The sequence below is a fragment of the Ranitomeya imitator genome, chromosome 6 (assembly GCF_032444005.1).
Source record: "Ranitomeya imitator isolate aRanImi1 chromosome 6, aRanImi1.pri, whole genome shotgun sequence".
In the NCBI taxonomy this organism is placed as follows: Eukaryota; Metazoa; Chordata; class Amphibia; order Anura; family Dendrobatidae; genus Ranitomeya; species Ranitomeya imitator.
Window position 1 is genome coordinate 514,461,836 of NC_091287.1, and position 18,531 is coordinate 514,480,366.

The 18,531-nt window shown below is 40.2% G+C and overlaps 1 protein-coding gene across 1 annotated transcript in view; it reads right to left on the reverse strand.

Annotated features, from left to right (window-relative positions):
• Positions 1 to 18,531, reverse strand: part of CSMD3 (CUB and Sushi multiple domains 3) — a 2,093,798-nt gene that overhangs the window by 396,068 nt on the left and 1,679,199 nt on the right. Inside the window, exons 36-37 of the mRNA XM_069731799.1 lie at positions 5,237 to 5,361; positions 1,754 to 1,850 (exon numbers count right to left, since the gene is read on the reverse strand). Of these exons, the coding sequence (XP_069587900.1) occupies positions 1,754 to 1,850; positions 5,237 to 5,361 (222 nt within the window). The remainder of the gene's footprint in view (positions 1 to 1,753; positions 1,851 to 5,236; positions 5,362 to 18,531) is intronic.

Genomic DNA, 18,531 nt, shown 5'->3' on the forward strand with positions numbered 1-18,531 from the left:
AGGCATCTAACACTATGATGCAGCTTTCATCAAGTCCAGAAATCTATGTGGCTTAATCATGTACGAAAATCAAAAGGGGTGACAGTATGTAAGGGATCCTTCAAAAAGTATTACAGCGTTTGTTCCATCATTCAGCAGCTTACAAAACATGCAACATTTTGACCTTTTGGGTGGTACATGACAAATATACCAAAAAGGATCAACATCTTTTTGATGGCATCAGACAGTTTTAATTTAATCTTCTGTATAGGTAATCAACATCAGCTCAAAGGGGACTGACATCCGGTACCACCACCAATCAGCTCAAGTGACTGACAGAAATAAGTGTATGGAGCAGAACACACTTCTGTACAGTGTGTAGTCGCTGTTGATGAGGACTTCAGATACTCAAAGAGCTGAGAGCTAGTGCCAGATCTTTGCATTTACTTTTATAGAGTTCTCCAATTTTTGTAAGGTACTCTATTGAGAGATATGTCTGCTACATTTGTCTATATGTTGCACCCATTAGTCAAGATTTTAGTGGTTGTGATATGGTAGTACAACACTCCTACTCATTTAAGGTCTTCATGAAGTTATTTTCAACTTCTTGGCGTAAAATTAAGTTCGCTGCCAAGACATGTGCCTAAAACACTAACATAGAGTGATTTGTTGGCACGTCTGACCTTTCTAGACTCATGTCTAGTCCCTAGATTATATATAATTACATCCTTGGATCAACAAGGATCATCTAACATGACGTTTTCATGGACCATCAGACATAAGAACCTGATGGTAACAGAGTTCGAAAACTATACTAGTGTTCTCCAACCAGTGAGTAGTAGTGTTCTCCAACCTCTCTATTTAAAATAGTGGAAGAAAGGGCCTCATTATCAAGATGGGTTAGTAAAGGGTCATTCTAGTTCTGCTCACTCATAATGAATGGAGCAGGGGTTCCAGCAGGTCTCCATAGAATTAACATCATCGATGCTGCTCAGATGACTAATCGCTTTTCCAGCAACTCCAATATTTATGGTCAGCTTTACTTTTTTATTTTTATTTGTTTCAAAATTCTTAAAAAAGCATATATCTTGTGATAAAGTCAAAGCATTTTTAACTTTTAGCATTCTTGCAAAGTTTGCCTATACCATACTTACAAATTATTCAGTTAATAAAATAAAGATGATTAAGTCCCACCCAAGCTTTGTTCCTGAAGTGCCTCAAATATGGTGGCACTGCCCACTTTTAGATGAGGTTTATGTAAACTCCGCTCATTGTCGGCTCAAAAATTTATCCAGACTGTTTCCAATAGTTCCATGCTGAAAATGTGAAACTCTCAGCAACTCTTATGACTTCTAAAGTGCTGAATTTGTGCCATTTCTTCCAAAATAAATGTATCCCAAGTTCCAGTATATAACCTTTGGAGGACATACTAACATTTTCTGATGAGAAGTTGAAAGTATTACTGTCAAAATGTCATAGAATATCAAATGCCTTATTTTTAGAGCTATAGTGTATGCCAAAATCTGGTATGTACTGCCTAATAAATGTGAGCCAATGCCCCCCGTTAGAAAGTCTTCTTTCACATTGATATTTCTAGGGCTCAATGATGATTCTATTAAAAACATAAAAATCCAATGCACATTTCTTTAAAATCGAGTGCTAAATATCACTTTCCTAATGTACTCCAATTATCTATTCCATTTCTAGAATTTTTTTTTTGTTCTATCAGCATTATTAAAATAGGTCACAAAAGAAGCCTGTAGGTTTTGCTTACCTGAATAACTGCCAAGTCTTGGAGCATTGTTGTCACCTCCATCATAAAAATCCAACGAGTCCCAGTTATGTTCCGTAGCGAAACTGACAACCTGCACCTGGGGAATACACAGAGAAAAAGAATATTCCTTAGCTTCAAAACACGCATAAAGGAAAAAAAATCAGAACAATATGTAAATATAACAGAGTATTATTTTTTCCCTTTTGCTGAAAATTTCCCAAGGTACTACTCTATTGGAAGATATTTATTCTGCATTTGTCCTTGTGTTGCACCCAACAGTCGTGATTTTTTTGGTCTGTGATGTGGTATTACCACACTCCTCTGATAAGATCTTTGTAAAATTATTTTTAGAATTAAGAACAAAAATTCAGTTTACTCTGGGGACATGTGCCCAAGACACTAAAATAGAGTGGCCTGCTGACACATCCGATCTTTCTAAAATCCTCAGTGTTGAGCGATACCGTCCGATACTTGGAAGTATCGGTATCGGATAGTATCGGCCGATACATGAAAAGTATCGGATATCGCCGATACCGATATCCGATACCAATACAAGTCAATGGGACACCAAGTATCGGAATGTATCCTGATGGTTCCCAGGGTCTGAAGGAGAGGAAACTCTCCTTCAGGCCCTGGGATCCATATTAATGTGTAAAATAAAGAATTAAAATAAAAAATATTGATATATTCACCTCTCCGGTGGCCCCTGGACATCACCGCGGGTAACCGGCAGGCTTCTTTGTTTAAAATAAGCGCGTTTAGGACCTGCGAATGACGTCGCGGCTTCTGATTGGTCGCGTGCCGCTCATGTGACCGCCACACGACCAATCAGAAGCCGCGACGTCATTCGCAGGTCCTAAATTCCTAGAATGAGGAGTTTAGTGCCTGAGAATGACGTCGCGGCTTGTGATTGGTCGCGTGGCGGTCACATGAGCGGCACGTGACCAATCAGAAGCCGCGACGTCATTCTCAGGTCCTAAACGCGCTCATTTTAAACAAAGAAGCCTGCCGGTTACCAGCGGTGATGTCCAGGGGCCGCCGGAGAGGTGAATATATCAATATTTTTTATTTTAATTCTTTATTTTACACATCACTATGGATCCGATACCGATTCCCGATACCACAAAAGTATCGGAACTTGGTATCGGAATTCCGATACCGCAAGTATCGGCCGATACCCGATACTTGCGGTATCGGAATGCTCAACACTCTAGTCCTTATAGTAATCCATAAAAATTGGAGGCTTGAGAAAGGTTCCTGTTGGGACCGAAACGTCGCTTTCTGGGATGGTTAAGTAACTCCTTTTCACTACAAAATGGTGTGCTGCCGCCAATTTTTCTGCATTTTTATAATTGAGGTTTGGTATTTGCCTGGGGATCTCTGCACCTGGACTCTTTCTTTGTGCTGCTCTAATTTTCTTCCTCTAGTCCTTATAGTATATATAATTGCATCCTCGAATCAACAAGGGTCAGCCAACATGAATTTTTCAGGGACCATCAGACAGAAGAACCTGATGGTACTAGAATCCATAAGTTATAGTAATGTCCTGCAACCAGTGACTAAGAAGCCAGATGTTGCTCTCCAGCTGTCAACTACTACAGGTACTATTCTAATCTACTAAGTACTAATGATGTTATAGATTTATTATAACTTGGTACCAGGGTCTAAATCACATTTCTGGAAGTTAACACCTGATCAAATTCTTATATGGTTCTTACCTTTAATATTCAACATGGCTCAACAACTATCTTACTTCAAAATTACTTGCAACCCAAAAAATGCTTGGGGATTTTTGAGTTACAAAATGTTGTTTTTATTATTTATCATGCTTTTCTTATATAGTGCTATCATATTCAGCAGTGATTTACATGCATTATACTTGCTATCCTCGATGGGGCTCAGACTCTAAATTCTCTCTTTGTATTTCTTTGGAGTGTGAGAGGAAACCTTTGCCACTCCTTCCTTGCTCATGTTGTTCTTGTTGAGATTTGAACCCAGGACGTCAGCGCTGAAAAGCAACAGTGATAACCACTGAGCCACCATGCCGCACCACTGCCCAGCAGTGGCTAAATTTACCCATCTTTCGCTATTGTTATTGCTTTTAGGTCTTTTTGACAAAACTAAAAAATGTTTTCAGACCAGAAAAATCAATTACTTTGCATGTCTGCTTCATATCTGCAATTTCATGGATTCAATCCCTGTTTTCATGGAAAAGACTATTTTAGTGGTAACTAAACTTTAAAACTTTTCCATTTTGATCAATAGCGATCTCGATACAGAGATCTTCAATCACTCAAAGAAAGTGTCCGAAGCACACAGCATATCCTCAAACGGAAGAAAAACAGTTCGGAGACCATCAGTGATCACTCAAATGAAGGAACAGCGCACTCTCCAATGGTTTTCTATCAAAACCACACACACAACTATGCTAACTCTGAAAGAAGAACTTCTGCTTCATTATTTGAATGGTTGATGGATAACCCATAATCCAGACCCTACTGAACCCATATGAGATACATACAATTCTGGTTATTTGTGGCCACAACTAGAGGTAGTTATGCATGTTTAATGATGATGAATTTATTAATGAGCAGAATTGGACCTGCATACGTCCATTTTCTCTAAGCTCCCCTTACTGGTGGCTATATATTTCTAGAAATGTATTCCTAACTCAATGGTGGTGTGAAGGAAAATTGGAGATTTTGAGCAATATGACCATCTATTTTGACAAAGTAGGACAATTGGGACACTTCAAGTATCGAATATACACTATTTTGAAAAAAAAACAAACAAAGGTAGAACAATAGGGACACTTCAAGTGTCGAATATATACTATTTAATGGATATATTGTTAAAGGGAATCTGTGACCAGGTTTTAGCACCTAATCTGATTGTGACATAATGTAGAGACGGAGACCCTATTTTTCATGATGTGGAACTTACTGGGCTGATGGCTGTAGTTTTGATAAAATCACAATTTTATCAACAGGAGATTGTCAGTAGAGGACTAATAAACCTGTCACCTGTTAGTAGTATTCCATTTTCAAGAGATCTGTATAAAATGGCCCCAACTACAGATTGGCAGCTTTATGTGTACACTGTGCATAGGCAGAAAGCGGACAATAAGTGGTGTGGGTAGGGTTATAGAGAGCTCAGCATTCAGAGAACAGGCAGATCTGCAGACAATCATTTTTATCAAAATGACAGCAAGCAGCTTAGTAAGTGACGCATTGCTGTATTCATGGCCCCTACATCATGTTGTCTGAGATGGGGTAGCAAAAACTTGGGGAGTGGTGATAGATTCCCTTTTTAATTTTTAAAACATGGTCCAATTACAAGCAATATAGTAACATGTACTGTATCTGCTGCCATACTGTACATCCTTACACTATAGATATCACTTCATTGACTTCAATCCATTATTTTCTTGTCTTCATAAGAAAACGAATATGACAAGTGTTTGAGAATATCGTATGATCTTACTTGAATGCCTGCTCCCTCCGGCACAGAGATTTTCCATATACAGTTCAAATTGTTGTCATATGGCTCAGGGTAGCCAGGAGACAGAATAGTCCCCTTCCGCTTTGTTAAAATTCCACCACAGGGCACTAGAATGAAAAAAAAAGAAAATAGAAGACAATGTATATATGGTATTAGCTGACACGTATTACTATTTCCTACAATGTGTAAAGTATATAATAGAATGTGACAGTTGAGTAGAACCATACAATACAGCTGAGAACTTTATACTGTGTGGCATATACGAATAAAGGTTAGCATTTGTATGAGTCGCTTAAAGGTGCAATTATGCTCCAAAATCAGAGATCAGCTAAATAACATTTTTCTCTACATTCAACAGATGTCCAAAGTTGACTCTGGTGACATAATCCATTTACAATAGACTTAATATGAACTGTGAAAGTGTAATTAACTGTAAAATCATGTAAATAACCTGTAAAAGTGTTGTGCAAAATATTATAAGAAATTATCTGCGAAAACATATTTCAAAGAACAATAAAATTAATAAAACGACTGACAACGAGTATAAATTCATGACAAATAAGTTGTGTCTAACTTAAGGTACACGCTGGGTAATAAGTGCAAATCTTAGCAGGGACTAAGGGGAACTATATGTACACGGGTAGAAAACTGGTTAAGGGGCAGGAACAAAGAGTCGTTGTAAAGGGTACATTCTCTAAATGGGATAAAGTCAGCAGTTGGGACCATAAGGATCTGTACTGGAAGCAGTGGGGACCAAATGGATCAGTATTGAGAGTAGTGGTGACCACAAGGTTCAGTAATGGGAGCAATGGGGACCATATGGATCAGTACTGGGAGCAGTGACTACCACAAGGATCAGTACTGGGGGAAGTGATGACCACAATGATATGCGCTGGAAGCAGTGGGGACCAAATGGATCAGTATTGAGAGTAGTGGTGACCATAAGGTTCAGTACGGGAGCAATTTGGACCTCAAGGATCAGTACTGGGAGCAGTGACTACCACAAGGATCAGTACTGGGAGAAGTGATGACCACAATTATATGCGCTGGAAGCAGTGGGGACCAAATGGATCAGTACTGAGAGTAGTGGTGACCACAAGGTTGAGTAATGGGAGCAATGGGGACCATATGGATCACTACTGGGAGCAGTGACTACCACAAGGATCAGTACTGGGAGAAGCGATGACCACAAGGATCTGTGCTGGAAGCAGTGGGGACCAAATGGATCAGTACTGAGAGTAGTGGTGACCACAAGGTTCAGTAATGGGAGCAATGGGGACCATAAGGATCACTACTGGGAGCAGTGACTACCACAAGGATCAGTACTGGGAGAAGCAATGACCACAAGGATCTGTGCTGGAAGCAGTGGGGACCAAATGGATCAGTACTGAGAGTAGTGGTGACCATAAGGTTCAGTATCGGGAGAAATTGGGAACTCAAGGATCAGTACTGGGAGCAGTGGTGATCACAAGTATCAGTACTGGAAAAATTGATACCACTAGGATCAGGGATAATTTTCCTCCTACTGAAGCCCTAGATTCCCCTTTCATTGCACCATAAAGTATGATGCAAACAAAAGTGCGCGAAAAACACTATAAGATACACCCACAGTGAATTCCCCCGCAGTTCTCTCCACACTACATGATGACCCTACTGTACCCCACCTTAAAGTATGGTGACCCAACACAGTGTGATGCCCCAAATGTCACCTCCACACAGTCGTCCATGCGGTATAAAGGGTCTGCATACATTATAATGGCCCCACACCTCTCCACAGTGTAGAATTGCCTGTTGATCCATATTTTGAATTTATAGGCATCCTGTGCACCAATTCCTCAGCATTGCTGCTATATCTTTTGGATTTAAAAAAAAAATGTCTTTGGAGAGAAAAGCCTATCAGAGGGTTTTTTTTTTGTTTCTTAATTTTAATTTTCAATTATATAATTTTCCCTTTTTGGCACTAACTTACGGTATCTTATTTAAAAAAAAAAAACTCATGCTTCCTGTTGCTGTGGTTCCATTATAGCTTTGCTGTACTGGATTAGCACATGACAGATTTAATGACAGCTCCATTATACTTCAATAGGCCTATAAATGGCATGATAAGAACAATAACTCCTTTCTGACATGAGAAGTACTATCTTGTCGAGGTGACCCGGACCCGTATGACCATCGACAGGATAGTACGTCATATGGGATCAGCCACGCTCATAGCTGACATCCGGTACTATGTGCCAGGAGTGGTCACTGACAGCTCCCGGCACTTTAACCCCCGGAACACTGCGATCAAACAAGATCTCAGCATTCTGGTGGCACTGGTGGCACAGGGAAGCATCGCGCAGGGAGGGGGCTCACTGCGTGCTTCCCTGAGACCCTCAGAACAATGCGATGTGATCGCGATGTTCCAAGGGTCTCCTCCGTTCTCCTCCCTGCGGGTCCCCTGATCCAAGATGGCAGCAGGGTCCTTCCGGGTCCTGCAGGGAGGTGGCTTGTCAGTGCCTGCTGAGAGCAGGCGCCGGCAAGCCTCCTGCACTGTCTTTCAGATCGCTGATCCGACACAGTGCTCTGCAAAGTTTCAGATCAGTGATCTGACAATATATAGTGATGTCCCACCCTGGGACAAAGTAAAAAACTAAAAAAATATATATTATAATGTGGAAAAGTGTTTTTTTTTAAATTCCTAAATAAAGAAAAAAAATATTGTTCCAATAAATACATTTCTTTATGTAAATAAAAAAAAAACTATAAAATTACACATATTTGCTATCTCTGTGTCCATAACGACCTGACCTATAAAACTGTCCCACTAGTTAACTCATTCAGTGAACACCATAAAAAAAGACAAGTAAGAAACAAAGCAAAAAACAATGCTTTATCATTATAATGCCGAATAAAAAGTGGAATAACATGCGATCAAAAAGACAGATACAAATAAACATGGTACCACTGAAAACGTCATCTTGTCCTGCAAAAATTGAGCTGCCATACAGCACCATCAGCAAAAAAATAAAAAGGTTATAGCTCTCAGAATAAAGCGATGCAAAAACAATTATTTTTTATATAAAAAGTTTTTATTGTATAAAAGAGCCAACACATAAAAAAATGATATATATGAGGTATCACTGTAATCGTGCTGACCTGAAGAATAAAACTGCTGGGTTAATTTTCCCACACGCGGAATGGTATAAACGCCCTATCCAAAAGAAATTCCTGAATTGCTGGTTTTTGATCATTCTGTGATCAAAAAAAAAAAAAAGTGATTAAAAAATGTCATGTGCCAAAAATGGTACCAATAAAAATGTCAACTCGTCCTGCAAAAAATAAGACCTCACATGACTCTGTGGGCAAAATTATAAAAAAATTATAGCTCTCAAAATGTGATGATGCAAACACTATTTTTTGCGATAAAAAGCATCTTTTAGCGTGCCACAGTTGCCAAACATAAAAACCCAATATAAAAACCTGCTATAAATAGTAAATCAAACCCTCCTTTATCACCCTCTTAGTTAAGGAAAAATAATAAAATAAAAAAATGTATTTATTTTCATTTTCCCATTAGAGTTATGGTTAGGGTTAGGGTTGGGGCTAAAGTTGGGGTTAGGCTTTGGAATATGTTTACAGCTAGGATTGGGGTTAGGGTTGGGATTAGGGTAAGGGGTGTGTCAGGGTTAGGGGTGTGGTTAGGGGTATGGTTGGGATTAGGGTTAGAAGTGTGTTGGGGTTAGAGTTGTGCTTAGGTTAAGGGGTGTGTTTGGGTTAAGGGTGTGGTTATGGTTAGGGTTGGGATTAGAGTTAAGGGTGTGTTGGGGTTAGAGTTGGAGTTAGAATTGGGGGGTTTCCACTGTCCAAACATGACATGGTGTCCGCTCTCAATTCCAGCCAATTCTGCACTGAAAAAGTAAAACAGTGCTCCTTCCCTTCTCACTGCCCGGCGCTGAGACAAGTGGGAGCTCAGAGCAGCGCAGGAACCAGGAAGAAGAGAGGTGAGTATTTATTTATTTTTTTAAGGGGTGCTGCCTTATAGTACAGAATCTGCCTATGGGGGGTCTTCTAATACTACAGGGTCTGCCTATGAGGGGGTCTGCCTAATACTACAGGGTCTGCCTATGGGAGGTCTGCCTAATACTACAGGGTCTGACTATGGGAGGGGTCTGCCTAATACCACAGGGTCTGCCTATGGGGGTCTGCCTAATGCTACAGGGTCTGCCTATGGGGGCCTGCCTAATACTACAGGGTCTGCCTAATACTACAGGGTCTGCCTATGGGGGTTTGCCTAATACTACAGGGTCTGCCTATGGGGGGTCTGCCTAATACTACTTGGTCTGCCTATGAGGGGTCTGCCTAATACTACAGGGTCTGCCTATGGGGGGTCTGCCTAATACTACAGGGTCTGACTATGTGGGGTCTGCCTAATACTACAGGGTCTGCCTATGAGGGGTCTGCCTAATACTACAGGGTCTGCCTATGGGGGTTTGCCTAATACTGCAGGGTCTGCCTATGGGGGGTCTGGCTAATGCTACAGGGTCTGCCTATGGGGGTTTGCCTAATACTACAGGGTCTGCCTATGGGGGGTCTGGCTAATGCTATAAGGTCTGCCTATGGGGGGTCTGCCTAATACTACAGGGTCTGACTATGGGGGGTCTGCCTAATACTACAGGGTCTGCCTATGAGGGGTCTGCCTAATACTACAGGGTCTGCCTATGGGGGTTTGCCTAATACTACAGGGTCTGGCTATGGGGGGTCTGGCTAATGCTACAGGGTCTGCCTATGGGGGTCTGCCTTATACTACAGGGTCTGCCTTTGGGGGGTCTGCATTATACTACATGGTCTGCCTATGGGAGGTCTGCATTATACTACAGGGTCTGCCTATGGTGGTGCTGCCTTACACTACAGGGTCTGCCAATGGAGGTGCTGCCTTATACAACAGGGTCTGCCTATCGGGCTGCTGCCTTTATAGTACAGGGTCTGCCTATGGGGGTGCTGTCTTATACTACAGGGTCTGCCTATAGTGGTGCTGCCTTATAGTACAGGGTCTGCCTATAGGGGTGCTGTCTTATACTACAGAGTCTGTGTTGGGGTATCAGATGTAGTAATAGGGTCACATACGGCAGCAGCGGCTCAGTATTGGGGTATCAGGTGCAGTAATAGGGACACATATGGCAGTAGAGGCTCAGTATTGGGGTATCAGGGGCAGTAATAGGGACACATATGTCAGCAGCGGCTCAGTATTGGGGTATCAGGGGCATTAATAGGGACACATATGGCAGTAGCGGCTCAGTATTGGGGCATCAGGGGCAGTAATAGGGACACATACGGCAGCAGCGGCTCAGTATTAGGGTATCAGGGGCATTAATAGGGACACATACGACAGCAGTGGCTCAGTATTGGGCTATCAGGTGCAGTAATAGGGACACATACGGTAGCAGTGACTCAGTATTGGGGAATCAGGGGCAGTAATAGGGACCCATACGGCAGCAGCGGCTCAGTGTTGGGGTATCAGGTGCAGTAATAGGGACACATATGGCAGCAGCAGCTCAGTATTGGGGTATCAGGTGCAGTAATGGGGTCACATAGGGCAGCAGTGGCTCAGTATTGGGGTATTAGGTGCAGCAATAGAGACATACGGCAGCAGCGGCTCAGTATTGGGGTATCAGCAGGATGAGGAGTTTGTGCAGGTTGGGAATAGATGGTGATGGGGCTGGAATGTGAGACGTGAAACGTGTCTTTGTTGTATTCTCTGCAGGTGAGTCGTTTCTGGAAGAAGTTGTCATGTCGGTCTGGACCATATGGAAAATATGGGAAAAGTGATGACTCCATCATAAAGAACTTCAGCGGTAACACATTATCTGTAACTGTGCTGTAATCTCATATATGTTCTGCAGGACTGGTATCTACCACTGACCATATGGCGGTAATATCCATGTTGGTCATTATACAGAGATTACCTTCAGTAACATCTTTGTCATCTGCTGAGGTTCTCCATTATTAGGGCGCGTCACCGAGTTGTAATCAAGGTTACATGGATAGGGGCCCACTCAGAAGTTTCTCCCCCTGAGCCAAAACCCTAGCTATTGCCCTGCCTGTTATCCTTGGGAAATTAAAAATTGGGGGCTAAGAAATCACTTTTGTGGGAAAGAAATTGATTTTTTATTTTCACGGCTCGGCGTTATAAACTTTAGTGAAACACTTGGGGGTTCAAAGTTCTCACAACACATCTAGATAAGTTCCTTGGGGGTGTAGTTTCCAAAATAATGTCACTTGTGTGTTTTTTTAGTGTTTAGGCACATTAGGTGCTCTGCAAATGGAACATGATGCCCGCAGGCCATTCCATCAAAGACTGCATTCCAAAACAGCACTCCTTCCCTTCCAAGCTCTGCCATTCACCCAAACGGTGCTTCCCCCCATATATGGGGAATCAGCGTACTCAGGAAAAATTGTACAATAACATTTGGGGTCCAATGTTGCCTGTTACCCCTGGAAAAATACAAAATTGGAGGCTAAAAATCATTTTTGTGGGAAAAAAGGATTTTTTATTTTCACGGCTCTACGTTTTAAACTTTAGTGAAACACTTGATGGTTCAAAGTTCTCACAACAGATCTAGATAATTTCCTTGGCGGGGTCTAGCTTCCCACATGGGGTCACTTGTTGGGGTTTCAAATGTTTAGGTACATCATGGGCTCTGCAAACGCAATGTGACACCCGCAGAACATTCCATCAAAGTCTGCATTCCAAAATGGCGCTCCTTCCATTCCAAACTCTGCCATGCGCCCAAACGGTGGTTCCCCCCATATATGGGCTATCAGCATACTCAGGACAAATTGCACAACAGCTTTTGGGGTCCAATTTCTCCTTTTACCCTTGGGAAAATAGAAAATTGGGGGGAAAATAATTTGGTGAAAAAATATGATTTTTTTATTCTCTACGGCTCTACATTATAAACTTCTGTGAAGCACTAGGGGGTTCAAAGTGCTCACAACAAAACTAGTTAAGTTCCTTAGAGGGTCTACTTTCCAAAATGATGTCACTTGTGGGGGGTTTCCACTGTTTAGGCACATCCAGGGCTCTCCAAATGCGACATGGCGTCCGATCTAAATTCCAACCACTTTTACATTGAAAAATCAAGAGCACTCCTTCCCTTCTGAGCTTAATCATGCGCCCAAACAGTGGTTTACCCCCACATATGGGGTATCAGCATACTCAGGACAAATTGTGCAACAATTTTTGGGGTCCAACTTCTCCTGTTGCCCTTGGGAAAATAAAAGATCAAGGGCAAAAAATCATTTTAGTGAAAAAAATATGATTTTTATTTTTACGGCTCTACATTATAATCTTCTGTGAAACACTTGGGGGTTCAAAGTGCTCATCACACATCTAGATAAGTTCCTTAGGTGGTTTACGTTCCAAAATGATATCACTTGTGGGGGTTTCCACTGTTCAGGCACATCAGGGGCTCTCCAAATGCGACATGGCGTCCGATCTCAATTCCAGCCAATTTTGCACTGAAAAGTCAAGCGGCGCTCCTTCCCTTTCTTAGCTCTGCCATGTGCCCAAACAGTTGTTTACCCCCACATATGGGGTATCGACGTACTCAGGACAAATTGTACAACAACTTTTTGGGTTCAATTTCTCCTGTTACCCTTGGTAAAATAAAACAAATTGGATCTGAATTAAATTTTTGGTGAAAAAAAAGCTAAATGTTAAATTTTTTAAACATTCCAAAAATTCTTGTGAAGCACCTGAAGGGTTAATAAACTTATTGAATATGGTTTTGAGCACCTTGAGAGGTGCAGTTTTAGATTGGTGTAGTTTTGGTTATTTTCTGTCATATAGACCCCTCAAAGTGACTTCAAATGTAATGTGGTCCCTAAAAAAATAGTGTTGTAAAAATGAAAAATCGCTGGTCAATTTTTTTTAATCCTTTTAACTCCCTAACAAAAAAAATTTTTGGTTCCAAAATTGTGCTGATGTAAAGTAGACATGTGGGAAATGTTACCTATTATGTATTTTTTGTGACATATCTGTGTGATTTAAGGGCATGAAAACTCAAAGTTGGAAAATTGCGAAATTTTCAACATTTTCGCCAAATTTAAATTTTTCCACAATAAACGCAAGTCATATCAAAGAAATTTTACCACTGTCATGAAGTACAATATGTCATGACAAAACAGTGTCAGAATCACCAGGATCCATTGAAGTGTTCCAGAGTTGTAACCTCATAAAGGGACAGTGGTCAGAATTGTAAAAATTGTCCCGGTCATTAACATGCATACCACCCTTGGGGGTAAAGGGGTTAAACACAGTACATTTAAATAAGTCTTTGTATGTAGCACCCCTATCTATCACTTCCTAATCTGTCGAAGAGGAATAAACTTCACCACCCAGTCTACCACAGCTCATAATAATTTATGCAAAATTTGTATCAATTGCTGCATAAAGTGCATGAATATACTCTGCAAATAGCGCAAGAAGGAAGTGTGTACAATATGGCCACTCTCTGGGAGCTTTAGTTTATATAATGCAGCAAATAATCAAGATGTTATTTTATGCGTGTTTACAATCTCATTGCTATTGTTGGTATTCCGTGTCTGTATTATAATCCATATTCTGGAACTTTCCCTTTATTTCTGCACTTATCCTGAACAAAATCAAATGTTTCCCTGGGATGTTAAGCAAAGCAGTTAACCATCTGCACAAAGTCACTAAGGAAACTGCCTAATCAGTAACAGGTAATCTTTGCTTGATGTTAACACCACATTCACCGGGATAATGATACTGTATGCAAAAATAACAGCTGTAATGGAAAGCATTAGAGTTTGGTTAATTTCATGCTTTTTTCCTGATAACATTTCATTATCTACAAATAACGGTAAAGACTTCTGAGCTGCACTCCTGAGATATCTGGGCATTTTAATCAACAGAATATATTTGGCATATTTTAATTAGCTTATTTCCTATGTATCTCGAGAGCATTACTACCTCAGTTCTGGAGTTTATTCCATAGGTAAAGATTCTCACGACCTAATTTCAGAATTTTGAGTGTTACGTGTTCTTTAGCCTGAATTGATACATTTTTTTTTTATCTTGCTGGTCACTCTATGAATTCCTAAAATCTTTAAAAAGAATGGAGTATTATGGATGTTACATACAGTACAGACCAAACGTTTGGACACACCTTCTCATTTAAAGATTTTTCTGTATATTCATGACTATGAAAATTGTACATTCACACTGAAGGCATCAAAACTATGAATTAACACATGTGGAATTATATACTTAACAAAAAAGTGTGAAACAACTGAAATTATGTCTTATGTTCTAGGTTCTTCAAAGTAGACACCTTTTGCTTTGATGACTGCTTTGCACACTCTTGGCATTCTCTTGATGAGCTTCAAGAGGTAGTCACCGGAAATGGTTTTCACTTCACAGGTGTGCCCTGTCAGATTTAATAAGTGGGATTTCTTGCCTTATAAATGGGGTTGGGACCATCAGTTGTGTTGTGCAGAAGTCTGGTGGATACACAGCTGATAGTCCTACTGAATAGACTGTTAGAATTTGTATTATGGCAAGAAAAAAACAGCTAAGTAAAGAAAAACAAGTGGCCATCATTACTTTAAGAAATGAAGGTCAGTCAGTCTGAAAAATTGGGAAAACTTTGAAAAGTGTCCCCAAGTGCAGTGGCAAAAACCATCAAGCGCTACACAGAAACTGGCTCACATGAGGACCGACCCAGGAAAGGAAGACCCAGAGTCACCTCTGCTTCTGAGGATAAGTTTATCCGAGTCACCAGCCTCAGAAATCACAGCTTAACAGAAACTCAGATTAGAGACCAGGTCAATGCCACACAGAGTTCTAGCAGCAGACACATCTCTGCAACAATTGTTAAGAGGAGACTTTGTGCAGCTGGCCTTCATGGTAAAATAGTTGCTAGGAAACCACTGCTAAGGACAGGCAACAAGCAGAAGGGCTAAAGAACACAAGGAATGGACATTAGACCAGTGGAAATCTGTGCTTTGGTCTGATGAGTCAAAATTTGAGATCTTTTGTTCCAACCACCGTGTCTTTGTGTGATGCAAAAAAGGTGAACGGATGGACTCTACATGCCTGGTTCCCACTGTGAAGCATGGAGGAGGAGGTGTGATGGTGTGGGGGTGCTTTGTTGGTGACACTGTTGGGGATTTATTCAAAATTGAAGGCATACTGAACCAGCATGACTACCACAACATCTTTCAATGGCCTGCTATTCCATCCGGTTTGTGTTTAGTTGGACCATCATTTATTTTTCAACAGGACAATGACCACAAACACACCTCCAGACTGTGTAAGGGCTATTTGACCAAGAAGGAGAGTGATGGGGTGCTACGCCAGATGACCTGGCCTCCACAGTCACCAGACCTGAACCCGATTGAGATGTTTTGGGGGTGAACTGGACTGCAGAGTGAAGAAAAAAGAGCCAACAAGTGCTAAGCATCTCTGGGAACTCCTTCAAGATTGTTGGAAGATCATTTCCGGTGACTACCTCTTGAAGCTCAACAAGAAAATGCCAAGAGTGTGCCACGCAGTCATCAAATCAAAAGGTTTCTACTTTGAAGAACCTAGAATATAAGACAGAATTTCAGTTGTTTCACACTTTTTTGCTAAGTATATAATTCCACATGGGTTAAATCATAGTTTTGATGTCTTCACTGTGAATGTACAATTTTCATAGTCACGAAAATACAGAAAAATCTTTAAATGAGAAGGTGTGTCCAAACTTTCGGTCTGTACTGTACATGCAAAAGTATGGTTAAACAAAAATAGAGCATTTTGAGAAGGACATAAAAGAAAGTCATTTTGGGCACAAGTTTTGTTCCCTAGCGGTTGAATCATATAAAGATTTTGTTAACATTAAAGTTAGGTATTGATATATATATTATTTTTTGTGGTTTGTTTTTATTTTATTTTATCTCTACTGTAATTTTAACTGCTGCTAACAGCATTCCGAGATGTTACTCCTAAGCGAATCTGCCGAAATTCTGCCAGGAAATTTAATTTGCATCAAATCTATTGAATGTGAATTAAATGCTTCTTATTATACTGTTGGGACTTTCTAGACCTCACAGCAGGATAAATGTAGAATTAAAAAAATAAATTAATACTCATATCGTAGCTAACTTTTCCCACCGTGACAGCCCACCATAGGGGTTTTTGTGCAGCTCCCGCAAGCCTCTTTTTTTCAGGACAACATGGAAAGTTTTCTTCTTCCATCTTCACTTTGCACCAGGGCTTTTGACACTGAGTGGGACTCTAATATCACAGTATGTATTTCCCAAAGACTAGTCAGCACCTCGACTCAGTGCGGGAAGCCCAGGTCCAGAAGATGACATTAATACAGAAGAAAAGAAGAGAAAGGAGAGAACTGTACAAAGGACCAGACTAGGGCAATGGGGACAGGACAAATGAATACTCAAGTATTATTTTATTTTTCACCTTTTTCCCAGCACTCTATAAATCAGCAAAATTGAGAGTGGCCACAAAGTGAATCATAAGAATACAGATTCAGGAGAATCTGAACTTTTTGTAAAATTATAGAACTGTTTCGTTCATTTTCTTTTTTTAAATATTTATTACCAGACACCTCCATGGCTGTATGATTCTTCTCTAGCTAATTCAATCTTTTGCAATGTGTAACATGGCAGAAGACATTTTAGGTGATTTGTGTGAAGTGAATGGCAAATTGATGAAATTTACTTAGTTTTGCAAATTTCTAAATATTCAAGAAGAATGTGTTTATCATCAAATAGATTTGTTCAGGTCTATGTCTATTTGTTCAGGTCAATTGTCTATTTGTAGCACAAAAAAAACATAACTTAAAAATATATTAGCAGCCAAATATATAAATAAAATGTGCTACATTTTATTTCTTGCCTTCGCATAGAATGTTATATTTGACATTAGTGTTAATTATTCTAGTGTACGGTAGGCTTCCACATTGAAGAGGTGACTCAATTAATCTATTGTAACTTAATTCTCTCGAGTTCTTGAGTTTTATCTTCCACTGGTCATTAAAAACCGATCTAGGTATGCTATTTTCATCGAAGTTATTTTTTTAGTTGAAATCATGATTCTCCAAAGATACTTTTGTATATTCATTTGTATGGAAAATTATAAGGGCCTTACTGACATAAAATAATAAAAAAGTACATAGATCATTTGGCTCTCAGAATTAATTTTCTATGCAACAAATTGAAAAAAGATGTCTGTAAAATGATTGGTTACTATGGCTGCTGGATCATTACCTTTTGTTTGTGTTAATTAATGCATGTTGTCATCCAAGGCATTTTACGGCCAGGTACAGGTTCAGGCAGCTGCTTGCTGCCTGAGTGTTGAAGTAATATTGTACCATGCTACCATGTGTTTTTCTAAAGATTAGCTACTTAGCCACTTAGTTTATGTCTTACCAAGTGTCTAATTATCTCCTCAGCTACTTCTGACTTTTATCTAGCTACCATCATTTACTACTAACCTCAATCCAGCTTCTGTGGATGTTGTCCACACCCACAACTCTACTGAATCGAGATTTCAGTTGACCAACTCTGCTCAACAATTCTTGATGTTTTTCACATCATCATTTCTGCTATCAAGTTAGTTTATTGTTAGTTGCTTCTCACTGTTCTGAGGCTAAAGGCACTTTCAATCTCAGCTATATCAAGATTCCAATGAATTGACTGTTCTCAATTATCCCACTGCAGCCCACATGTACATCTCTGCCATTCCTGTGTGTAATTGTATTTCTGCTGCAATATATCAGTTTTCCTACATATCACTGCTGGTCCTGTACCCTCTACACATCTGGCTGAGCTGCATCTACTGCTTCCAGATCCACTTGCTCACCTGCTGACTATCATATCCTGCTGATCCACAGGCCATCAATTAAATCCAACTTCATTGTGTTATTGACCCCAATTTGTACTGCTCACCTTACTCTACTTGTCAGAGAATTCACCTCATCGGTTGAGCCCATAGAAACCATGCTGCTGAATTTCCACATATCTTTTTGTTCTCAGTGAATATAAGCCAATAATAGAAGTGCTTGGCTTTTCCCATTCTCATTTAGAAACTTTTTGGAGATTAGGCCAAACCAAGTATTAATTTGTAAGGGAGAATTGGAAGGAAAGTCTATGACTACTTTAAGATGTTTGACATTAGTCTATAGCGACACAAGACTTATGGCTTTCAGAAATAGTCAAGAAGATACACATCTATAGGATGTATTGTAGATACATCACAAAAAATACAG